Source organism: Lithobates pipiens, unplaced genomic scaffold (genome assembly GCF_037356315.1).
Source record: "Lithobates pipiens isolate NorthernLeopardFrog02 unplaced genomic scaffold, aLitPip1_a1.2 Scaffold_30, whole genome shotgun sequence".
Classification (NCBI taxonomy): domain Eukaryota; kingdom Metazoa; phylum Chordata; class Amphibia; order Anura; family Ranidae; genus Lithobates; species Lithobates pipiens.
In genome coordinates, this window is record NW_027507791.1 from 47,966,513 (window position 1) to 47,991,346 (window position 24,834).

General features: G+C 44.9%; 1 protein-coding gene across 9 annotated transcripts in view; it reads left to right on the forward strand.

Moving 5' to 3' along the window:
- MEF2D (myocyte enhancer factor 2D) overlaps positions 1 to 24,834 on the forward strand; it is a 290,869-nt gene that overhangs the window by 176,779 nt on the left and 89,256 nt on the right. For all 9 annotated transcript variants that reach the window (XM_077464178.1, XM_077464182.1, XM_077464184.1 and 6 more), the window contains one exon: positions 6,659 to 6,923. In XM_077464178.1, the coding sequence (XP_077320304.1) occupies positions 6,870 to 6,923 (54 nt within the window). In that variant the 5' untranslated portion in view covers positions 6,659 to 6,869. The remainder of the gene's footprint in view (positions 1 to 6,658; positions 6,924 to 24,834) is intronic.

The window sequence follows — 24,834 nt, forward strand, 5'->3', positions numbered from 1 at the left end:
CATAAAGCATTGGCACCCATGGCTGATGGGGGGCCTTTTTCATCCTTTTTTACCCCTGAGGAATCCTTGAAATCTTCAAGTTTCAGGGAGCCCCTTGTAAGATTAGTCCTTCAAGGGTCATTAGAAAAATGAATCCACTGTAGGATTAGTTCTTTTAGGGGTCATTCGTAAAAATGAACTCCTTTTTAAGATTAGTCCTTCAGCGGTCATTGGGAAAATGAACCCCTTGTAAGATTAGTCCTTCAGCGGTCATTGGGAAAATGAACCCCTTGTAAGATTGGTCCTTCAGGCGTCACTCGGAAAACGATCATCTTGTAAGATTGGTCCTTCAGTGGTCGTTGGCAAAATGACCCCCTTATGAAATTAGTCCTTCAGGGGTCATTGGGAAATTAACCCATTGTAGGATTAGTCCTTCAGGGGTCATTGGGAAATTAACCCATTGTAGGATTAGTCCTTCAGGGTTCATTGTAAAAAATGAACCCCTTGTAAGATTAATTCCTCAGGTGTAATTGGGAAAATGAGCCCCTTGTCAGATCAGACCTTCAGGGGTCATTGGAAAAATGAACCCCTTGTAAGATTAGTCCTTCAGAGGTCACTGGAACCCCGCATTGGTAGAGGTAAGTGAGAACATAACATCCTTACAGTTCCATTGGACCTGGAACTATGCAGGCACCATCAGATGGGAAGTCCCATCTTAAGGAACCCATAACCACCCTTTGAGGAGCCCTACAGTGCCTTGCAAAAGTATTCACCCCCCCACCCCAGCTTTTTACCTATTTTCTTACATTACAGTCTTTAGTTCAATGTTTTTTTAATATGAATTATATGTGAGGGATCAAAACACAATAGTCTTAAGCTGGTGAAGTAACATTTGAAAATTATATACATAAAACTATTTTTCAGAAATAAAAAACTCACAATTGGCATCTGCATATGTATTCACCCCCTTTTGTTATGAAGCCCATAAAAAGCTCTGGTGCAACAAATTACTTTCAGAAGTCGCATAATTAGTGAAATGATGTCCACCTGTGTGCAATCTAAGTGTCACATGATCTGTCATTACATAGACACACCTTTTTGAAAGGCCCCAGAGGCTGCAACACCTAAGCAAGAGGCACCACTAACCAAAGACTGCCATGAAGACCAAGGAATTCTCCAAACAAGTAAGGGACAATGTTGTTGAGAAGTACAAGTCAGGGTTAGGCTATAAAAAATAATCCAAATCCTTGATGATCCCTAGGAGCACCATCAAATCTATCATAACCAAATGGAAAGAACATGGCACAACAGCAAACCTGCCAAGAGAAGGCCGCAGACCAAAACTCATGGACCGGGCAAGGAGAGCATTAATCAGAGAGGCAGCACAGAGACCTAAGGTGACCCTGGAGGAGCTGCAGAGTTCCACAGCGGATACTGGAGTATCTTTACATAGGACGACAATAAGCCGTACGGTCCATAGAGTTGGACTTTATGGTAGAGTGGCCAGAAGAAAGACATTACTTTCAGCAAAAAATAAAATGGCCCATTTTGAGTTTGGGAAAATGATTTGGGAGACTCCCAAAATGTATGGAGGAAGATGCTCTGGTCTGATGAGACTTAAATTGAACTTTTTGGCCATCAAAGAAAACACTATGTCTGGTGCAAACCCAACACATCACATCACCCGAAAAACACCATCCCCACTGTGAAACATGGTGGTGGCAGCATCATGCTGTGGGGATGTTTTTCAGCAGTCGGGACTGGGAAACTGGTCGGAGTTGAGGGAAAGATGGATGGTGCTAAATACAGGGATATTCTTGAGCAAAGCCTGTACCCCTCTGTGTGTGATTTGAGGCTAGGACGGAGGTTCACCTTCCAGCAGGACAATGACCCCAAACACACTGCTAAAGCAACACTTGAGTGGTTTAAGGGGAAACATGTAAATGTGTTGGAATGGCCTAGTCAAAGCCCAGACCTCAATCCAATAGAAAATCTGTGATCTGAGTTAAAGATTGCTGTTCACAAGCGCAACCATCCAACTTGAAGAATCTGGAGCAGTTTTGCAAGGAGGAATGGGCAAAAATCCCAGTGGTAAGATGTGGCAAGACTCATAGAGACTTATCCAAAGCGACTTGGAGCTGTGATAGCCGCAAAAGGCGGCTCTACAAAGTATTGACTTTAGGGGGGTGAATAGTTTTGCACATTGACTTTTTTTGGTTATTTTGTCCTATTTTATTGTTTGCGTCACAATAAAAAAAGAAAAGTTGTGGGCATGTTCTGTAAATTAAATGATGCCAATCCTCAAACAATCCATGTTAATTCCAGGTTGTGAGGCAACAAAACCCCAAAAATGCCAAGGGGGGTGAATACTTTTGAAATGTACTGTTGGTTCCTTGGAGCCCCGGCTGAGAATGGCTGCTCTACCAAGCACAAAAAATTCCCTTTTTTCGGTGGATGTATCCGAGACAATCGGCTCCACATTTTTACTTCCAAGGTTTTAGTAAGACGCTATTGGGTTGATTTACTAAAACTGGAGCACTCAGAATCTGGTGCAGCTGTGCCTGGTAGCCAATCGGCTTCTAAACCTCAGCTTGTTCAGTTGGGCTTTGGCAATGGAACCTGATTGGTTTCTATGTGGAGTTGCATCGGAGTTTTGCACTCTCCAGCTTTAGTAAATCAACCCCTATGAGTATCATATGGTACATCCCTCTATAGAAGTCCTCTATGCCTCCTCCATGTTGTCCCATCCTTCTGCCGGTTCACAGATTCCTCCCAGCTGCTTTTCCAAAACACATTTCGGGAATCCGACCTGTTCCAACTTTTTTTTTTTTTTTTTCCCTCTCCGGCTTTTCCTGGCCTAAGAATCGACAGCGCGTTGGCTATTTTTAACTCTCTTTGGCTATTTTTGGGACGGCAAGTGTAAAATTCCTCCGCTGGAAAACAATGGACCGCAGAGCGCAGAACAATTTGTGGAGACGGCGGTGGGCCCTTTTTCGGCGTTCCTTGGCCGTCCCCTCCGCCACGCACACGCACACAGACACACAAAGCCGTGTGTTGCTATGATAGTGCAGTGACTCATGCGTTTCGCTCAAGACAACAAAGAAAACGTTTCCTGTTTTGAGCAGGACTTCAAGAATCCTCCCTTTTTGGTGAAGGTTTTTTTGTTTTTTTTTAGACGGGGGAACTTCTTTGGACTGAGCTCGGTTTGTATTTATAGGGATGCCCCACCCAAAGCTCATACGCAAAAAATTCAGCTACTTATACTAGCTGGATTTAGAAATATATTTTTTAAATTGATTCTATACAAAAGTAGATGTGAACAGTAAATAAATTGCATGTAGTTTGCTAAAAGTACTATGTAGCTGCTTACACTTTATTTATTTTTTTAATCCTTTGTTGCATGTCATTGCTGCTGATCTCCTGCAGCCTTTTTAAAGCCACTTCCAGCACTATAGTGATGGCTGAATGGCATTTGTAAGCAGAGATGCTGATAGAAAATAGGGGGCCCCCCGTACAGTCTTGCCTGATGGGAATCGGAGCAGCAGAAAAGGTGATCAGAGCGGTGGGGGCAAAAATACTGGAACTGATACCCCTCGTGGCTCCCCCTGTAGCAGCTGAAAGCCAGCTGGGAGTAAAAGCTGGCCAGGCAGCAGGGAAGCCACAGGGGGAATTGGTTTCAGTGATAAGGCAGTACAGCCGGCCCTCCTGCTCATCAGGTGCCAAGCCCCCCCCCCCCCCTTTTAAACTGATGGGGCCCAGGCCCCATACAAGAGGGCTGGCTGGTACTGCCTTATTGGCAGCCCTGTTTGTAAGGCTGGGTTTCTTTATGACTATAACAGCGGACCATGTCTGGGTATTGTGTGTCACTATCAGAAGCCCGTGTGACAGGGTGACAACTCAGGAGCACAATTAGGAGCCGTGGACAGAGTGTTGTCACTCTATAACAGGAAGTGCCAGAACGAGGCACTTCATTGCAGGTTTGCCAGCGATTATTTTAGCCCCCTTTTCTTCCGCCCCTTTCAAAGGTTCTCAATGCCCAGGGAAGGTGGAAAGGATCAGACTTCATGTGCCCACTATGATTGGCTGGTCATGTGACTACCAATGAACCCCCCCCCCCCCCCAATATGCCTTTCAAATAATCCCTGGTGACCAGCCATGAAGTGTCTTGTCTTGGCACTTCCTGTTATCGGGTGACAGCACTCTGTCCCTGTCTCCCAATTGTGCTCCTGAGTTGTCACCGTGTCACACAGGCTTCTGATAGTCACACAATACAAAGACATGTCTAGATCACCAGGATTATTTCAGGCCCCTTCCCTCTGTCCCCGGTGGCCCTTTAAAAGGTTCTGAATGCTCGGCGGGGTGCAAAGGATTGGCTTTTTAATGTGACCATTGTGATTAGCTGGCACAGTAGTCACATGACTGCTGATCCTTCCCAACGTTCCAGGCCTTCAAATAATCCTGGCGATCCAGACATAAAGAGTCTTGTTCTTACACTTCCTGTTATCGGGTGACAACACTGTGTCCCTGTCTCCCTATTGCACTCTTGAGTTGTCACTGTGTCACACAGGCTTCTGATAGACACCCAAAATCCACAGACCTGGCAGGATCACCGGGATTATTTGAGCCCCTTCCTTACGACCCTGATGGCCCTTCAAAAGGTTCTGAACACCCAAGGGTGGGAAGGATCGGCACAAATGTGACCACTGTGATTGGCTGGCAAAGTGGTCATATGATCGCTGATCCTTCCCACCCCCTCCAGAACTTTTTAAAGGGCTGCCAGGAAGTAATAATCCCTGGCTATCCAGCTATAAAGAGTCTTGTTCTGGCACTTCCTGTTATCAGATGACAACATTCTGTCCCTGTCTCCTAATTGTGCTCCTGAGTTGTCACCAAGTCACACAGTCTTCTGATAGAGACACAATACCCAGACATGGTCCTCTGTTGTTATCGTAAAGAAAACCATCCTTACAAACAGGACTACTAATAAGGCAGTACAACCGACCCTCCTGTATGGGGCCTGGGCCCCATCAGTTCTAAAGGGGGGCCCGGGTGCCTGACGAGCAAGAGGGCCGGCTGTACTGAGTTGTCACCATGTCACACAGTCTTCTGATAGATACATACAATACACTGACATGGTCCTCTGTTGTCATTGTAAAGAAAACCATCCTTACAAACAGGAGCACTAATAAGGCAGTACAACCGGCCCTCTTGTATGGGTACTGGGCCCCATCAGTTCAAAAGGACCCGGGCGCCTGATGAGCAGGAGGGCCAGCTGTTCTGAGTTGTCAGCATGTCACACGGTCTTCTGATGGAGATGCACCATACCCAGACATGGTCCGCTGTTGTCATCATAAAGAAGCCCATCCTTACAAACAGGACTACTATTAAGGCAGTACAACCGGCCCTCTTGTATGGGTCCTGGGCCCCATCAGTTCAAAAGGGGGGGGGCCCAGGCGCCTGATGAGCAGGAGGGCCGGCTGTACTGAGTTGTCACCATGTCACACGGTCTTCTGATATAGACGCACCATACCCAGACATGGTCCATTAATGTCCTCCTAAGAAAACCGGTCCTGCTGACTTTACCAGTTGTAAGTGGGAACTGAGAGCTGGGAAAGCACAGCGAGCACGCTCTCGGCACAGAATCTTCAGCGGCCCGGTGACACGTATGTGTTGCGTGGGTGAGCCCACCCCTTTTTTTTTTGCTGCCTCTTGAAAGGAGGCAGGGCGCTTTCAGGAAGCCCCTCCCACCAGCCATGATCTGCCTTGCATTGCATAGAGAAGCACAGAGACCCAGTGGTGACATCACTAGATCCAACATTTAGGTAATGTAATGATAAAAAAAAAAATTTTAAATTAAAAAAAAAGATACATTTTTTTTTATCTTTTAAAAAAAAAATTATCTTTTTTTAAAAAAAATGTATAAAAAAAAAGATACTTTTTTTATCTTTTTTTTTTTTTACATTTTTTTTAAAAAAAAGATACATTTTCTTTTATCTTTTTTTAAAAAAAATTTAAAAAAAAAAAAATATATATATATATATATAAAAAAATGTAAAAAAAAAAAATATAAAAAAAGTATCTTTTTTTTTTTACATTTTTTTAAAAAAAAAGATACATTTTTTTTTTTTAAAAACATAAAAAAAAAAAAAAAAAAGCATGGTTATATTAAGAGGAGGAATGAGTAGAGACAAGCAAATATAAGCAAAATAATATTTTAAGTTCTCCCTTCGCTTTTGCAAGCCATTTAATTTTTTTTTAAAAATGGAGTCTCTTAGAAATGCATCCTGTCTCTTCAATAGTCGGAGCGCTTGTCATATAAAAGGCACGGCGGGGAGCGGGCACCCCGGACATTCTGTAAACCCAGCACTAAACCATACCACTCAAGGCATCTATGGGGGGGGGGGGGGGAGCAGCATATTTTCGCCGGGTTTCTGCCACCATCAGCATGTTGTAGAAAAGCGATAATAAGGCAGATAAAACATGATTGATTTTTAAACTGTTAACAGGCTTTGGGGAGAGTTTGCTTGCCGGGGGGTGGGGGGGGGGGGGGGGTGATGTAGCGGGGTTTTTGGCGTTGTATCCCCAGGGGGGATAGGATTTAACAAGGCTGAGCTCTCTCTGATGGGAAACACACTTTTCACATGCTCTCTCTCTCTCTCCCCCCCTCTCTCCATCACAGAACTGAACCCGGACAGAGCCCTCCACCAACATCTGGAAGCTGCAGGCAAATGACATGAACTGAGAGGACGACGAACGGGGGGAGTTGTTTTTTTTTTTTTTTATCGTTTTTTTTTTTTTTGGTTATTTCATGGTCGTACCGTGAAGGCGAGAGCAGATTCAAAGACGGACACCCTTTCTGCGCAAGAGCCTCCTCTGGATTTATAGGAACCATGGGCCGGAAAAAGATCCAGATCCAAAGGATTACGGATGAGCGGAACAGACAGGTGGGTGAAGCTTCTGTTTTTTTTTTTGGGGGGGGGTGGAGCGTTTAAAGGTGGGCCGGCGCTGCTTGTAGAGCTCTTAACTGCTTGCTGCCCTATGAAAAATGCAGAATCGCAGGCAGCAGAGAGGGTGGGCTTTAACCCTTTTGCTGCCGGAGCTGTTTTTGCATTCGTTTAAAAAAAATTTAGGCCTGAAGATTGCATAAACCCCCAATTAAAACCCACATGCATTCCAGTGCTTTTAAAAAAAAAAAAAAATGTATCTGCATCCAAAATGCAAAGAAAGTAGGTTTAATTGTTTTTCAATGGCATAGTTCACACCAGTGCTTGCAGTTCCAGAGCGTTTCGGTTCCTAGAAAAAAAAAGTAGAACCTGCTGAGTTTTTTTTTTTTTTGCACAGAACTGTACTGGAACGCAATCAAACACATAAAAAATAGGCACCAGAGTGCATCAAAAATGCACCGGCCCCCCGTAGAGCAAAAAAAAAAAAAAATCAGGATGAGTAAGAAAAAAAGTATCTCAAACACATCAAAAACACATACACAAAAAAAAAAAGTATGAAAAACGCACCAGAATGCGTCAAAAAGGCACATGCAGAAACGCATCCATAAGGCCCCTTTCACATAGGTTGGATCCATTTTGACCGGCTCCCTGCTGGGCAGGCGGATGACAGGTCCGTCTCTGCTTACTATGCTAAAACAGACCTGTGAGAGCCCCGCTCTCTATGGGAAGAGCAGATGAAAACTCACCGCCTGTCCATTTTCATCCGATCCGCTGGATGGGTGACGATGCATCTGTTTTGAGCGGATCTTGCCGGATCGGATGACGGGCTGGTGTCGGCGGACACATATCCGCTGACACCCGCCTCCGCCTCCCCGTAGAAGTCACATATCTGCCGACACCCGCCTCCCCGTAGAAGTCACATATCCGCTGACATCCGCTTCCCCGTAGAAGTCACATATCTATCCGCCGACACCCACCTCCCCGTAGAAGACACATATCCGCCGACACCAGCCTCCCCATAGAAGTCACATATCCGCTGACACCAGCCTCCCCGTAGAAGTCACATATCCGCCGACACCAGCCTCCCCGTAGAAGACACATATCCGCCGACACCAGCCTCCCCGTGGAAGACGCATATCCGCCGACACCCGTCTCCCCATAGAAGTCAAATATCCACTGACACCTGCCTCCCCGTAGAAGACACATATCCACCGACACAAGCCTCCCCGTAGAAGACACATATCCGCCGACACCCGTCTCCCCATAGAAGTCACATATCCACCGACACCAGCCTCCCCTTAGAAGTCACATATCCGCCGACATCCGCCTCCCCATAGAAGTCAATGGGTGGCCCAATGGGATCCACCTGAAAAACAGACAGGCGGGGGTTGATCATGTGAAAGGGGCCTATCAGATCTGGAGGACATGATTTTATACGAACACAGGCTCATCCAATCGTTTTTAGCACCACATCCCAGATTATCATAAATTGAGGCACTGGTAGATTGGGACTTTAAAGGTGCAATATCATTAATTAAATATATTGCATAAAAAATTATTTTATTTTTGTACAACAAAAACAAGAATTAATATATTGCATAAAAAATTATTTTATTTTTGAACAAGAATTAATTTGTTAAAATATACAAAAGAGAATGAAATACATGATGGCTAATACAATGAATTGTGCGTTTTTAACAATGCAGCAGAGTGACACTTCCCAACATGTTTCACTCATAAATCGGTCTTCCTCAGGGGATGCTCTCCGTTTTGCACAGTACAATGCCTTCTAATAGAAAACAATAGAATATTTTACATTGATTCAAAAAACTATATATATATATATATACACAATTTTAGATCTACTATTTTTAATTATGCACATGCGTCTCCCCTATCAGGCCACCACTGCTTACCAATATCTCCTAAAAGGGGGACCAAAAGACTGCTGGGGATGGTTAGATGTTCAGCTGCATCAGAGAAAGCCCCCCCCAGCACCAAAGGTGGCCACAGATGGCAAATAAGGGCCAGCTAAAAGAGAGGAAAAGAAATAATAAGTGAATAACTGGAGGACGTTTTTGTGGTGTAAACTAGCCCTATATATTGTGTTTTTTTTTTTTTGTCTTTTTTTTTTTTTTTACTTAACTTTTTCTTTTCGCATCACATAGGGAACAGAAAGTCCCCTACGTGATGATTTTTTTGCTGACCGGTCCTCTTAAATGAGAAACATGGGGTCTAAAAAAAGACCCCTAATATCACCCCAGTGCGCCAATGACTGTATTGCCAGGGAAACTATCATGGGGACCCGGAAGTGACGTTTTACACGCTGATTCCGGATCAATAACAAGAAGGGGAGGAGAGTGCACTCATGTCCCTCCCCTCTACCTGGCGGCACCCACTATGCCGGTCCCAAACAAGCAGATGGGCAAGCGGAGCCTTGGGAACATGGCGGGGGAAAGGGGGTGGGGCAGTTGGCTCCCATTACCAGGGAGTGTGTGGAAGCAATCCAGCACTGGCGTTGGACTTCTTCCGCCTGATAGTCGGCAGTTGGCTTGTACGATATACACACTACCGGTGGCCGCAGCCACCACGAGTGTTTGTACATACCTAACAGCGGGGGGGTTTTACAATGTATGGACCTGGCAGCGAAAGGGTTAATGCCCACGTGCTGTACATTTTGTGGTTTCTGTATTGAGAGCATCCACCCAGCATGGTGACTGAGCTGTCATAGAGGACTCTTGCTCTCTCGTAATGGTCAGGAGCCCATGGGGCTGGTGCCCGATCACCTGACCTCTGTGACAGCCAATCGGCTTGAATAAAAACAGATTCCTCCATCCACACATACTAGTTGAAGGAACATCACCTCCCCCCCACCTTTTCCCGCCAGGACATTGTATTCTGACGACAGCACCCGTCACTGTCAGGATACACTGATCAGCTACTGCAGCTAATTGGCTAAAGTCGCTGATCAATGTCAAATTTTCCAATTTATTTTCTCTTTGATAAAAGTTGATTTAACTTTAACTTTTGAAATTACATATATATTTAATGCCCAACGTAACCTGACCGGGGGCTTTCATTTTGCTAATCACAATACAGCAGGTGGGACAGGACAGGAACTGTTCCTCCAATAAGGACACCTAGAAAAGGTCTGCTTAAACCTCGTGCCAGTACAAACCCTCAGTCTTTTTTTTTGTGTTGTATTATTAAAAAAAAATCCTCATAGATATAAACATAAACTATTTTGATGATATTTATTGTCTCCAGTGAAAGTTAAACCCCTTTGGAAAGGTCTAGAACTGAGTTTCTCGACTAGGATTCCTCCAGAGGTTGCTAAGGGTTCCCTGAGCAATGTCTTCATCTAAGATAAGTTCCCACTGACCCCATGAATCTTTTTAGCTATCTGGAAGGGTGTAATTCTTCCCAATGACCACAAGTGTAAGAAACCATCACACTAATGTACCATGAGTTGTAGATATAGATATTATTAGCAGGGGTTCCCTGAGACTGGAAAGTTATTTCAAGGGTTCCTCTGTGTTGAAAGGGTTGAGAAAGGATGGTCTAGAAGAGGGGTCTCCAAACTCCGGCCCTCCAGCTGTTGCGGATCTACACATCCCATTAGGCATTGTAAAACTCTGACATTCACAGACATGACTGGGCATGATGGGAGTTGTAGTTCCTGAACAACTGGAGTTCCAAAGTTTGGAGACCCCTGGTCTAGAACCATATCATTTGGTTAGTTAGATTCTCTCCAAATTGTGATTGGGGTTGGTCCTTCAAGGGTCAGATACTAATGTGAATGCGTCTATGTTCGCGATATGTTGGTGCTCTATAAACACTGGGATACCTAAAGTTTTAATATATATGGCCTAAATATGTGTTTTATTGAAGAAGACCGTTTTTAATTCACAATGTTAAGACGACCAAGTTGGTTTGGTAAACACAAACGGTTTTGCTACTACCTTAGGTCATTGTGAAGTGCCCTGAGCTTGATTATTCTATTTTATTCTGATAACTTTATGGTGGATTATACATTTATATTGGTTCCTTTTCTAAATGAATGTAACGTTATTATACATTTTCTCCACATGCACCCAAAGATGAGGCTGGACAACAGTTTTAGAAAAAAAATTGTTCGAACCAGATGTAGGCAACCTTGGCACTCCAGCTGGTGATGAAACTGCAAAAAAAACCATCATGCCTTGGCCTCTAGGAGTCATGCCTGTGGTTGTCAGAATCTTGCAAGGCCTCATAGGACTTGTAGTTCCAAAAAGGCTGGAGTGCCAAGATTGCCTGCCCTACCCCTGATTTTAACCTTTATATGTAAAATGTGTGCATGTTCCATAAAACTGAAAGTGTTATGGTTCGACTCATGTCCTGTCACCTGTGCTGCACAGCTTGACCTGCAGGTACATTAGGGCCAAACAAATATGCGCACCTGAGCGTTATACCTACACAATGACCAAAGTGTGGTTGCCCCATCAAATGATTGAGTCCTGATGTTTCCAATGAAGGGTACTGTTAATACTAAAGAAAACACTTTAGATAATTGTGTTCTTCTAACCTTGTGGTAACAGTTTGGTGAAGGCCCTTATCTGTTCCAGCATGATTTTCTCCTATGGACAAAGCTAGCTCCATCAAGTATGGTTTGATAAGTTTGGAGCAAAGGAACTTGAGTGTCCTGCACAGAGCCCTGAAGAGGCCGATATCAACCCTACTGAACACCTTTGGGATGAATTGGAATGGCCATCATGAGCCAGGTCTTCTCATCTCATTTAACATCAGTATCTGGTAAAGGTGGCCAGTTCCATAAAGACATGATTTGAACAGTTTGGGGTGGAGGAACGCAAATGTCCTACACAGAGCCCTGACCTCAACCCTACTGATCACCTTTGGAATGAATTGGAACACCAATTGTGAGCCAGTTCTTCTAATCCAATATCATTTACCTGACCTTCGAAATGGTGACCAAATCATAAGGAAATGGTTTGAGTTTGGTATGGAGGAACGCAAATGTCCTACACAGAGCCCTGACCTCAACCCTACTGATCACCTTTGGAATGAATTGGAACACCAATTGTGATCCAGTTCTTCTAATCCAATATCATTTACCTGACCTTAGAAATGGTGACCAAATCATGAGGAAATGGTTTGAGTTTGGTATGGAGGAACGCAAATGTCCTACACAGAGCCCTAACCTCAACCCTGCTGAACACCATTGGAATGAAATAAAATGACCATGGTGAGCCAGTCATCCAACATCAGTACATGGCTTCACAAATGTTCTCTGGGCTGAATGGATACAAATACAATCCCAGACACACTCCAAAATGTTGTGGAAAGCCCTTCTCAGAAGAATGGATGCTGTTATATCCGCAAAGGAAAGCAACTCCATATTGATGACCATGGGTTTGGAATGGGTATCTAACAAGCTCATGTAGGCGTTATGGTCAGGAGACCACAAACCTTTGGCCATATAGTTCAGATGTGGTAAAAAATATTATCAAAGGCAATCGGCCTGGAAGAGCCCTGATGTTGACTCTACTGAACACCTTTTGGGTTGAATTAGAACGACCATTGTGAATCAGGTCTTCTCATCCAATATCAGTACCTGATCTCACAAATGTTCTTTTGGCTGAATGGACTCAAATTTTACCCCAGACACACTCCGAAATCTTGTGGAAAGTCCTTTTCAGAAGAATGGAGACTGTTTAAGCCACAAAAGAAGGCAAGTCCTTAGTAATGCCTCTGGGTTTGGAATGGGATGTCCAACAAGCTTATGTAGGTGTGATGCTCAGGAGACCACAAACCTTTGGCCATATAATGCAAATGTGGTAAACAATATTACCAAAGATGAAAAAGGAATTTAAATAATATTACATGCATTTACTCCATACAGTTTCCAGAGTTGTATATTTTATACCCTAGATGCACCAAAAATCTTTTTTAAAGACCCTTCCAAAACCAATTAAATGGTCCTGTTGACCATCCCTGTATGTCGTGTTCATGGGGGCAGATTTTGGACAGTTGGGCCACAGAAACGGTTTCTTCCAAATATGGGACTTTTCAGCTGCCCAACAATTGTTGGACAGCTGAAAAGTCCCATAATTGGAAGAAACTGTTTCTGTGTCCATCGACTTTAGGGGGAGTTGGTGCCTACCTGCTCAATCCTGGCATCAGTTAAATATAGGATTTGGACAGTCAGGGTTAAAAAAGGCAAAACCCCCCCCCCCCAAAAAAACGAAACATGTACGTCCGAAATATAATAGGTTCAAGATGTTCACCATAACCCGTTTCAGACAAAATCAACCTCCAAAATCTGTTTATAAGAAGCAATTAAGCTCCCATATGTTTCCAAACAGCGTTTTGGTTTCACGTCAACGGCCGGTGCTCAGGTATGTTCTGTAATGAAGATTGCATTTGATTTATTTGACGTGGATGGGGGGGGGTCACGTTTGAGGTATCCATGTTAAAAATGGATGCGAGTTAAGCCTGTGTTTGATTACCCATAATGTTCTGCCGCACTGGATGTTATTGTTTGTATAAAGAACCCCTCACCCCCCCCCCCCCCTACAGCTTTTATGCCTGTTGAGGAATTTTTGATTAAAGTGTAAATTATTTGGGGAAATATTTTCCATTTGAAAACATGGAGGAATCCTTTCTGGCAGGTTTTTTGAATACAATATAGAGATCGCTACGCCGTCCGCGTTCCTATGTAATAGTTCTCGTCAGCCACAGATTTATTCCTACCGTCCTTTTTTTTTCATGACTGGTACTAAATATTTGTTGTTGTTACATGTGCCTGTTTTCCACAAGGGATGTGCGAGTCTCTGAAGGAACTTCATAATCCTCGGCAAGGCTGCAGATCATGCAGTTTTGATGAAGCACCGTATGTATTTTTTTTTTCTCTTAGGTGCATATTATATATATATATATATATATATATATATATATATATATATATATATATATATAAATATAAATAAATAAATGTTTTTCTTCAAATGTATGTATTAAAGTGGGACTTAATGCAGGGCCACCAGACTTTGGACTACAGAAGGTTAGATGTAGGCTCCATTCAAAGGGAGTGCAGCCTACAATCTCAATACATACATTTTTCACCTGGGCATTGGTGTTCCACACCACCCCTTTCTCTTTTTATTCATAATCTGAGAACCTCTGGGGTTGTTTGTAACTCAGAAGTGGGATTCTTGGACACACCCACTGCTGTCTCTTTGCTGTCTATATTCTTCACGTAAACCTGCAACCCTGAAACGCTAACCCTCCCTGTAACCCTAACACTAATCCTCCCTGGACTCTGATATCCCTGACATTACCTCTTTGAAACCCTAATGCGGCATACACACGACCTGACTTTTTTCGACATCAAAAGGTCCGACGGAACGATTCCGGGGGACCATTCGATCGTGTGTGGGCTGCAGCGGACTTTTGATTTGCAAAAATCCGACAGACTTTAGAAATGGAACATGTTTCAAATTTTTCCGCCGGAACTCCGCCGGACCCAGTTCCTACCGAGAAATCCCCTTGTGTGTATGCTAGTCCGACGGACAAAAACCGACGCGAGGGCAGCTATTGGCTTCTGGCTATGAACTTCCTTATTCTAGTCCGGTCGTACGTCATCACGTTCGACTCCGTCGGACTTTGGTGTGATTGTGTGTGGCCAAGTCCGTTCATTTGGAAAGTCCGTCAGAACCCTGCCGAAAGTCCATCGGACCTAGTCCCTCAAAGTCCAGTCGTGTGTACGCGGCATTACACTACCCCTCCCTGTAATCCTAACACCAGACCTCCGTTTGGTCTTAACAGTAACCCCTTATGTAACCTCCCAAACTGACCCTCTCTGTATATCTCACGTAACCCTTCTAACTAACTAACCCTGACATTATCCCTCTTTGTAAAACTCATACTAACCCCCACGACCTCTCTGTAACCTTCACATAGCCCCTCTCTGTCTTCCTAACCCTCCCTGTAAGCCCAACACTAACCCACCCTCCCCATAACGGTAACCCTAACGACCTCTCTGTAAGCCCAACACTGACCGTCCCTGTAAGCCCAACACTGACCGTCCCTGTAAGCCCAACACTGACCGTCCCTGTAAGCCCAACACTGACCGTCCCTGTAAGCCCAACACTGACCGTCCCTGTAAGCCCAACACTGACCGTCCCTGTAAGCCCAACACTGACCGTCCCTGTAAGCCCAACACTGACCGTCCCTGTAAGCCCAACACTGACCGTCCCTGTAAGCCCAACACTGACCGTCCCTGTAAGCCCAACACTGACCGTCCCTGTAAGCCCAACACTGACCGTCCCTGTAAGCCCAACACTGACCGTCCCTGTAAGCCCAACACTGACCGTCCCTGTAAGCCCAACACTGACCGTCCCTGTAAGCCCAACACTGACCGTCCCTGTAAGCCCAACACTGACCGTCCCTGTAAGCCCAACACTGACCGTCCCCGTAAGCCCAACACTGACCGTCCCCGTAAGCCCAACACTGACCGTCCCCGTAAGCACAACACTGACCGTCCCCGTAAGCACAACACTAACTGTCCCCGTAAGCAAATCCTCCGTGTAAGCCCAACACTAACCGTCCCTGTAAGCTCAACACTAACCCACCCTATAACGCCCACCTTCTCTGTAATGCCAACACCCACCCTCTCTGTATATCTTACACAAACCTTCTCTGTAACACTAAACACCTCCCTGTAACCTTCACATAGCCCCTCTCTGTACTCCAAACACTGACCTTCCCTGTTACCCCAAAATTAACGCATCTCTGTTCTTTCAAGGGCAGACAAAGGCCACATCCATCTCTAGAGGGGAGCCCCTGCAGTGACAGAAAACAGCCGTGCTGACAGGTTCGCTTTCATGCGTAAATTCCCCTCGTACCACAATTCCAAGCGAACGCCATATGCCACTGTTTTGGGCCGATGTACTGCTTTTTTTTTTTTTTTTTTTTAATTAATAATGCACTGGCGACATTTAATTTCATTATTTTCTTCTGTCATGAGGTTCCCATATGTACATAACATATGGAAACCACGCTACTACACACTTGCCTGAATGACATTACATTGACAAAAAAAAACAAAAACATTGGACTCTGTCGCCACAGTAGCGGTAACATCCCATAATGCAGCATTCCCAGTTAAATCATGCTTGCATATTACTGGGCTGCAATAAGAAAAGAATCTGCAAAATTAGCTCCCAGTGTGACCCATCGGCCCATGGGATCAGAATTGACTTTCACCACCGTTGATGGAAAGACACTTTAGCTCCATCACCCAGTGACAATACGGCGTTTTTGTCACCGCTGTCACTCATTAGTGACTTCCTGCTTGGTCACAATCACCCGGGCCTTAACAGGAAGTCACTGCTGCAGAGGAAACCCGGAGAGACCAATGTAAACAAGAGGCCTCCTGACAGTCATATCACATACTGACAGGAGTTACGGGTCAGGGAACGTGGTGGGAGGAGGGCTCCAGTAGCCATTGTGGTGTGCATCTGCAGAATAGCATTGTGTGGGAGAATTATCTTGTAATACAACCTCCCACGTAGCCTGCACTACTCGTTCTGTAAGGATGAGAGCCCACAGCAGTTGACCTTGTCACTATTGCTTAGCTCTTAAAGCTCAACTCGTTTCTGCCTCCTTGTATTATGGCTGATGAGTCGCATGGGTAAGAATGGTTCACACTGCTAAATGGGTGTATAGAAGTCTGTATTCACAACAGGACTTCAATGGTACCAAACCGATTACGCAAATGTCAACTCCAGGCAGGTTGTGCCATTGTTGAGATTCGAACTGACCACTCAAGTGCTGCTAGGTGGAAGTGCTAACCACTTAGCCACTGCGCAGCCCATACTTTCATTTCAACCTCCTTCTCTAACCCACCATACACCATATCTCATACTACTATCTGGTCTATAGATCCCGTATATAGCCAACGTTCTAATGCATCAGGAAAAAAGTAATAGATAAGCGGTGGGGCGATCTGTATTTCGTAGACTGTATGTCCACCTTCTTTGGGAGATGAATGGAGGTACTTTATTAGTCTAAAATCGCCTTTCTCAACCTTTTTTTTTTACCCCACATCATGTAGGTAATGTATACTTGCTCTTAACTTACAAATAATATCAATGCAATAATTATTTCTATCAGTTAGGATCTTAGTCACATCCCTGAGGTGGAAACTGGATGGTTCCTTGGAGAGGGATGTGACTAAGATGTCTGAACATCACTTAAAATGATATTGTGACTTTATTCTTGTATTATTTTAAACTAAGGGCCCTTTCACAAGGGCAATTTTATCAGGTCCGTCTGTCAGTTTTTCAGGCGGTCCTGATCGGAAGAGCCATGCATTCCTATGGAACAGCGGGAGTTTGTGTGCGTTGGCACCCGCCTACCTCCAGGTACGATCAGGCTGCCCGCTTGGGCTGATCAGATCAAGTGCAGCCGGGTGTAAACAGACAGGGGGAGTCATTTTACTCCCGGTGGCCCGTAGAGTGAAGCTGGGTCTGTCCTGGTCTGCTCTACAGGAACTGAGCAGACACGGACCTGTTGTCCACCCAGTTCTGCTCCGATCAGCAGGGGATCTGTTTGCGGAATGTGGAAAACCAACATTTTAGTGTTTGGTAGATGCCAGAAAGATAACCCAATATCTCTTGAGAACTCTGTTGGTGGGATCCCTTTGGGTTTGCAGGTCTGCACACTTGTTTTGCCTATTATGAGGGGTTCCCACCATCCCTGCATTGAGTATCCAGGTCTGCACACCAGCTCTGTCCATTATGAGAAGTCCCCACTATCCTTGCTACGAGTTTCTGGGTCTGTACAACTGCCCAAGGCTGTAGGAAAGGCTGGAGTTCAGCTTTAAAATAAGGCTCTTGTGGTCACCAATAAGTATCCATACCAACGAGTGGCTTTCCTGAGGGCCAGTTTACCCAAGATGGCGGTGGGTATATGGGGCATTTACAGAAAAAGTCTACGTTCCCTTGCTGAACTTTCTCTCTATTTTTTTGTCCTGGAGACACATCAGGGAGTGATCAGAAATCCCCTTAAGTGAAGGTAGATTCCCTTTTGGACAGTTCCTACCAAAGCAGATGTCCCCATTGGAAGATTTACTCTGTTTAGATGACAACTGTAAACTTTGAAACTCCCATCACTTTCTTTTTGCGGAGAGCGTGACCACAAAGACAAATAGGGGAGGGCGAAACTCCTCAGTGGGATTTAACCCTTTCAAAACCAGCATTGCACGTCCCCTTATCGCAACTTGCTTCTCAACCCCTTGCCCAGCTGCCTTGTGGATCAGTGGCGAATATTAGATGGTATATAGCTCTCAGTGGCGGCATGCTGTGTGCCAACAATAAATTAAAGCTGAACTCCAGGGTCAGTATATATTCTCTAAATACATTTGTCATGCTTATTCTTCTTGAATCTCGGTTTGCTTTGAGTATTTTTTTTATTTTTTTTTCCAGATCCGTGCAGTAATACGGTATGAAACTTTCTTCCTGTAATAAAGACCAGTCACTGCTGTTCCCTCTCCTTGTGCAGGGTGGCTGGTCTTGTCTCCGCCCCCTCATGTAGTTTTCTAAAGAGGACATGTTGTGGGTGAAGCCTGCTGGGCCCCTCCCACAGCTCTGATCTTTGCACAGCATGGTTATGATGCCACTTCTACTTTTTTTTTATGTGATAGCTGGCTTTGAATATGCATTTGGTGTACACAAAGTGGATTTTATACCCTCTGTGTCTATTGAGGAACCTATGCAAATAAAAGTTGTTGTGCAGCTTTAGAACCAATCCCTTCCTTTTAATTGGCCAGTTACCAGAAAATAAATCCCGTAGCGTCTCTTCTTTCTGTAAGGTCACTAACTGATTGTTTTTGGAAGGCCTGGCGAAATTGTTTACATGTTGTTTTTTTTTTTTTCCCCCTCTCTTAAAAGAGAAAAGAAGTGGCTGTAGAATTTTAGTTTCCGCACAGCGCTGAAATACGAAACAGCCGTGGCGGTTTGTGCCAAAACAAGGCTTTTGTTTTATGAGCTGGCCTTGATCATCGAAGGAGCCCCTAAGCTACAGTCCTCTCCCACAATCCTCTGCTGCCGTGTGCAGCCTGCGAACAGGAATACGCCGCTGCCTCTCGGATCTCAACAGGGGCGTTGATTGGCGATCGCGTTTTCCAGCTCTGTGATCATGGCACTGATGGTGAAATGAGGCAGCAAGCAGCTGTTCCTTTCTATATTGCGTGATGTCAGCGTGCATGACCGGCTCGTTAATGACACGGCGTGGTGCCAAGCCTCTGCATTCCTATGTACTGGCAAGCCAGGGATAGGGTTAAACCTGGTTACAGTTACCGCCTGTTAATTCTCTGTAAACCCAGCGAGGCACAGGGCGCTTTGTACCTCCTGACCCAGCGTCGTTTTGAGATATTTGAATCGGAGCGCAAAATATCACTGGTTTCCGGTTAAAAAACATCCATCTCTGGGTTAAAGGACACACCATGGAAAACCAACATTTTAGTGTTTGGTAGAAAGGTAACCCAGTATCTCTTGAGCACTCTGTTGGTGGGATCCCTTTGGGTTTGCAGGTCTGCACACTTGTTTTGCCTATTATGAAGGGTTCTCACCATCCCTGCATTGAGTATCCAGGCCTGCACACCAGCTCTGTCCATTATGAGAAGTTCCCACTATCCCTGCTATGAGTTCCTGGGTCTGTACACCTTCTGTGCCCATTATGGGGGGCTTCCACTATTCCTGCACCGAATTTTAAGGTCCACCCACCGGCTGTGTTCATCATGAGGTCCTCCCTCCATTCCTGCACTGAGTTCTCTGGTCTGTACTGCTGCTGTGCCAATTATGAGGGGCTTTCACCATTCCTGCGCCAAGTTTCAGGTTCTACCCACCTGCTGTGTTCATCATGAGGTGCTCCCTCCATTCCTGCACTGAGTTCTCTGGTCTGTACTGCTGCTGTGCCAATTATGAGGGGCTTTCACCATTCCTGCACCAAGTTTCAGGTTCTACCCACTTGCTGTGTTCATTGTGAGGGGTTCCCACCATCCCTGCTCGACATATTTTATATTATGGAAAATGTACCCTCCCTGCAGAAAGAGGGGATACTTGGCAGCCAAGAATAAAAAATATTATAATTGGATAACTAATTATTTGTCAATGCCAAGCTGAACTCCTATTATGTACTGTAGCCAAATGTTTCTTGACCATCACACCTATATGAGCTTTTTGGACATCCTATTCTAAAACCATGACCATTAATATGGAGTTGCCCCCCCCCCCCCTGCAGCTATAACACATCCTCTACCCCCCCACCCCATGACGTTTATCCACAAGATTTTGTTTGTGTCTGAGAATTTGTGTTAATTAAGGGAAAAGAGCATTTGCACTCGGGTACCGATGTTGAATGAGAAGACCTGGCTCACAGCTGGTGTTCCATTTCATCCTAGGGTTGAGGTTGGGGCTCTGTGAAGGACACTAGTTCCTCCATACCAAACTCCTCAACCCATGTCCTTATGGTATGGCCACTATTGATGAGGTCAGGTACTGATGTTGAATGAGAAGACCTGGCTCACAGCTGGTGTTCCATTTCATCCTAGGGTTGAGGTTGGGGCTCTGTGAAGGACACTAGTTCCTCCATACCAAACTCCTCAACCCATGTCCTTATGGTATGGCCACTATTGATGAGGTCAGGTACTGATGTTGAATGAGAAGACCTGGCTCACAGCTGGTGTTCCATTTCATCCTAGGGTTGAGGTTGGGGCTCTGTGAAGGACACTAATTCCTCCATACCAAACTCCTCAACCCATGTCCTTATGATATGGCCACTATTGATGAGGTCAGGTACTGATGTTGAATGAGAAGACCTGGCTCACAGCTGGTGTTCCATTTCATCCTAGGGTTGAGGTTGGGGCTCTGTGAAGGACACTAATTCCTCCATACCAAACTCCTCAACCCATGTCCTTATGATATGGCCACTATTGATGAGGTCAGGTATTGATGTTGAATGAGAAGACTTGGCTCACAGCTGGTGTTCCATTTCATCCTAGGGTTGAGGTTGGGGCTCTGTGAAGGACACTAGTTCCTCCATACCAAACTCAAAAACCCATGTCCTTATGATATGGCCACTATTGATGAGGTCAGGTACTGATGTTGGATTAGAAGTCCAGGCTCACCAGCAACATTCCAATTCATCCCAAAGGTTTTCAATAGGGTTGTTGATGTCAGGGCTCTGTGTAGGCAACTTGAGTTCCTCCACACTAAATTATTCAATCTACAGTATGTCTTTATGGGAGCTGACTTGGTACACAGGAGCACAGTCATGGTGGAACAGAAAAGGACCTTCACCAAACTGTTACCACAAGGTTGGAAGCTCACGATTGTCTAAAATGTCCTCATATGCTTTGAAACTCACTGGGGGCGGTTTCCACATATGTTGTGCTGTTGTGCCTATATTTTAGAACAGTGGTCTCTAAACTGTGTCCTGGTGTATGGATTCGGCCCTTTGCCCGCTTTTATCTGACCTTTTGGGGCACTTTTCTCCGCACTGATACAAGACACTTTTACTCCCACGGACACAAACAATGGGGCCTAATTCCTGCTACTGACATTAACAGCAGGGCACTTTTTCTCCCATTAACGCCTTTGATGGGGCATTATTCCTTAAAGAGGAAATAAACCCTGGTGGGTTTTACTTCCTCTTTATTTCCTTGCAAAGGTAAAGCATAATGGGCTACTATGCATCGCATAGTAGCCCATTATGTGTCACTTACCTGAAACCCGAAGCCCGCGATGACTCAGTTTGTCCCCACTAGCAGGGATCGTCCATCTTCACCCCTCTTCCTTCCGGGCCGCAAACTCCGGCTCTGTGACTGGCCAGAGTCACGTGGGGAGCCGCCAGTCACGGCATGACCCCTATTAGAAAGGGCACATTGTGCAGTTTCTAAAGTGCGCATGCGCCGTAGTCATCGGCACTCGGCTTTTTAGTAAATATCCCCTAAACCGTGGAGGTTTAGGAGATATTTCAAGCACCTACAGGTAAGCCTTAATATAGGCTTACCTGTAGGTAAAAGTGGTTGTACAGGGTGTACAATTACTTTAAACTGGCACCAATGATGGGACACTTTTCCTTCTACTGGCATCAATCATGGGACGCTATGTCCAATCATTGGTATCAGTGGGAGACATGGTGCCCCATCATTGGTATCAGTGGGAGAAATAGTGCTCCATCATTGGTATCAGTGGGAGGAAAGGTTCTTCATTCATTGGTATCAGTGGGAGAAATAGTGCTCCATCATTGGTATCAGTGGGAGGAAAGGTTCTTCATTCATTGGTATCAGTGGGAGGAAAAAGTATCCCATCATTGGTGCCAGTAGACGGAAAAGTGTCCAATCATTGGTATCAGTGGGAGACACTTTTCCGTCTACTGGCACCAATGATGGGATACTTTTTCCTCCCACTGATACCAATGAATGGAGAACCTTTCCTCCCACTGATACCAATGATGGAGCACTATTTCTCCCACTGATACCAATGATGGGGCACTATTTCTCCCACTGATACCAATGATGGGGCACTATTTCTCCCACTGATACCAATGATGGGGCACTATTTCTCCCACTGATACCAATGATGGGGCACTATTTCTCCCACTTATACCAATGATTGGACTATTTTCCTCCCACTGATACCAATGATGGGGCACTATTTCTCCCTCTGATACCAGTGATGGGGCACCATTTCTCCCACTTATACCAATGATTGGACTATTTTCCTCCCACTGATACCAATGATGGGGCACTTTTTCTTCCACTGACACCAATGATGGAACACTGTTCCTCCTACTTATACCAGTAATGGGGCACATTTTTTTTTTTCTGCTGACACCAATGATGGGGCACTATTTCTTTCACGGCCACCAATGATGGGGCACTATTTCTTCCATGGACACCAATGATGGGGCTGTATTCCTTCCACTGACAACAATAACTGGGTGCTATTCCTCCCCCTAATAACAAGCATTGTTCACTCATACTAACACCAAGACCATTTCTACTCCCAATCACCACAGTACGGCCCCCCCTAAAGTCTGAAAAAAAACTGGCCCATTGTTTACAAAGTTTGGAGACCCCTGATTTTAGAGTAATCAAGGTTTCTGTTTGATATCTATTCTTAGTTGATCACCCAAAAGCCATACTGTTCCGATTTATTACCCAGAGACCTTTTGTGGCATGCCTCCTTTGGCCTACATCATTCTTTTTCAAGCCCCTTGCCATCCACACCTTTGCACCGAGAATTCGCGCCACAGGAGAATTTTAAAGCCTCAACAAGCATACAAGGGCCTATTACAATGAAGTGTTAATATAATTCAGTAATCCCTCCTAATAAGCGGCTCAGCATGACAGAGGCTTTTTTCCAGGTCTCCACCCCCCCCCCCCTTCCTTCTTCCCAGGAGGAGCGAGTGAGATTGCATGGCAGAGAGAGACATTAATTAGCTCAGGGCCTGGCCTGGATACTGTTATCACACAAAGTGGATCTGTAGACACACTGAATTAAAGAGCCGCCCTTATCTTGTTGACGGGGCGACGCGAGGAGGGCTAAGGGGGCAGGAACGGAGTGTCCGTGTGCCACCCTGCCTGCTGTGGAGGAGGAGGAGGGGGTGGGGGTGGTTGGCAGGAAGGAAGAGGAAACGCTCTGATCAGTGGCTGAAGAGGAAGCCCTCTCCGGGTACAATAGTGACACTTTCCATGATCACCGCCGACATTTCCTTAAAAAGAAAAAACAAAAATCACGATGTCATCCCGTGACGACGAAAAATCAGTTGCCTTTTGATTTTGCAAATATCCAATTATATAGGCAGCTCAGAATTTTTTGGGCTATTGCCATAACAACACTATACCACACTTGATGACAATGCGGTCTAATTTTTGCCAGCTGCGCTTTATTCATAAAATTGTAATAAAAACATCATTTTTTATTTCGGTATTCTATGCGTGTGCATATTGTACGAGACTTCCATCCCATTTGGGAAGCTGCCATCAAATTTTTTTACACTTTCCATCCAATTTTAGAAATGATGGATGATTGGATGTTATTTAAAGTGGTTGTGAAACCTCAGACATGAAATATGAACAAAGCATATCCCTCTATAGTGTGTACTTGTCTCAATTAAGAGCACTAAGTGTAATTTCTGTCTGCTGCTTCATTTCTTTGCTATCAGCATGAATCACTTCTGACAAGTTTTCTAGACACCAAGAACAAAATGGTGACAGGGAAGGGACCACCAGCTGATTGACCGCCTCGGCTTTGTTGCTTTGTGCTGTGTGAAGGGAGGTTTGTCACTTCCCTCCAATCGGCTCTCAGAGCTCTCCTCACCGGACTCTGCAGAGTGTAACTTCCGCTTTCCACCCCCCCCCCCCTTTTTTTTTTTTTGGAACGCTCAGACAAGCTTATAAATTCTGGACTTTGAACAGATGTAGAAAAGAAAGGGCTGCAGATAAGTCAGGTACAACTTATGTAGGATAAGTTCTCCAATGCATTCGGCAAGTCCCCAGAGTACAACAGTGAGTCCTTTGTGACCAAGTATGGTCTGGGAATGGAATATTGTGTAGCAATGGAGAGCAGATGCCGGAGAGTTAAACTTGGTGGAGAGTAGAAGCTTGAGTGGTCAACCTTCTGACAGTTCTTTAGGTCTCTTGGGGACTCTATTGGTGAGATATTTATGTTCTTCCTCTCATTGAAAAGGAGGAATGAAATGGTGAATCCACCACTTCAATCTACTGCACAAATCACAAGAGTACACCAGCGAGTCCTTTACGACCAAGGATGGTCATGGAATTTACTGATGTCTATAGTAGACCCATATGTTTTTTAGTAAAGCTAAAAAAAAAAAATTCTAG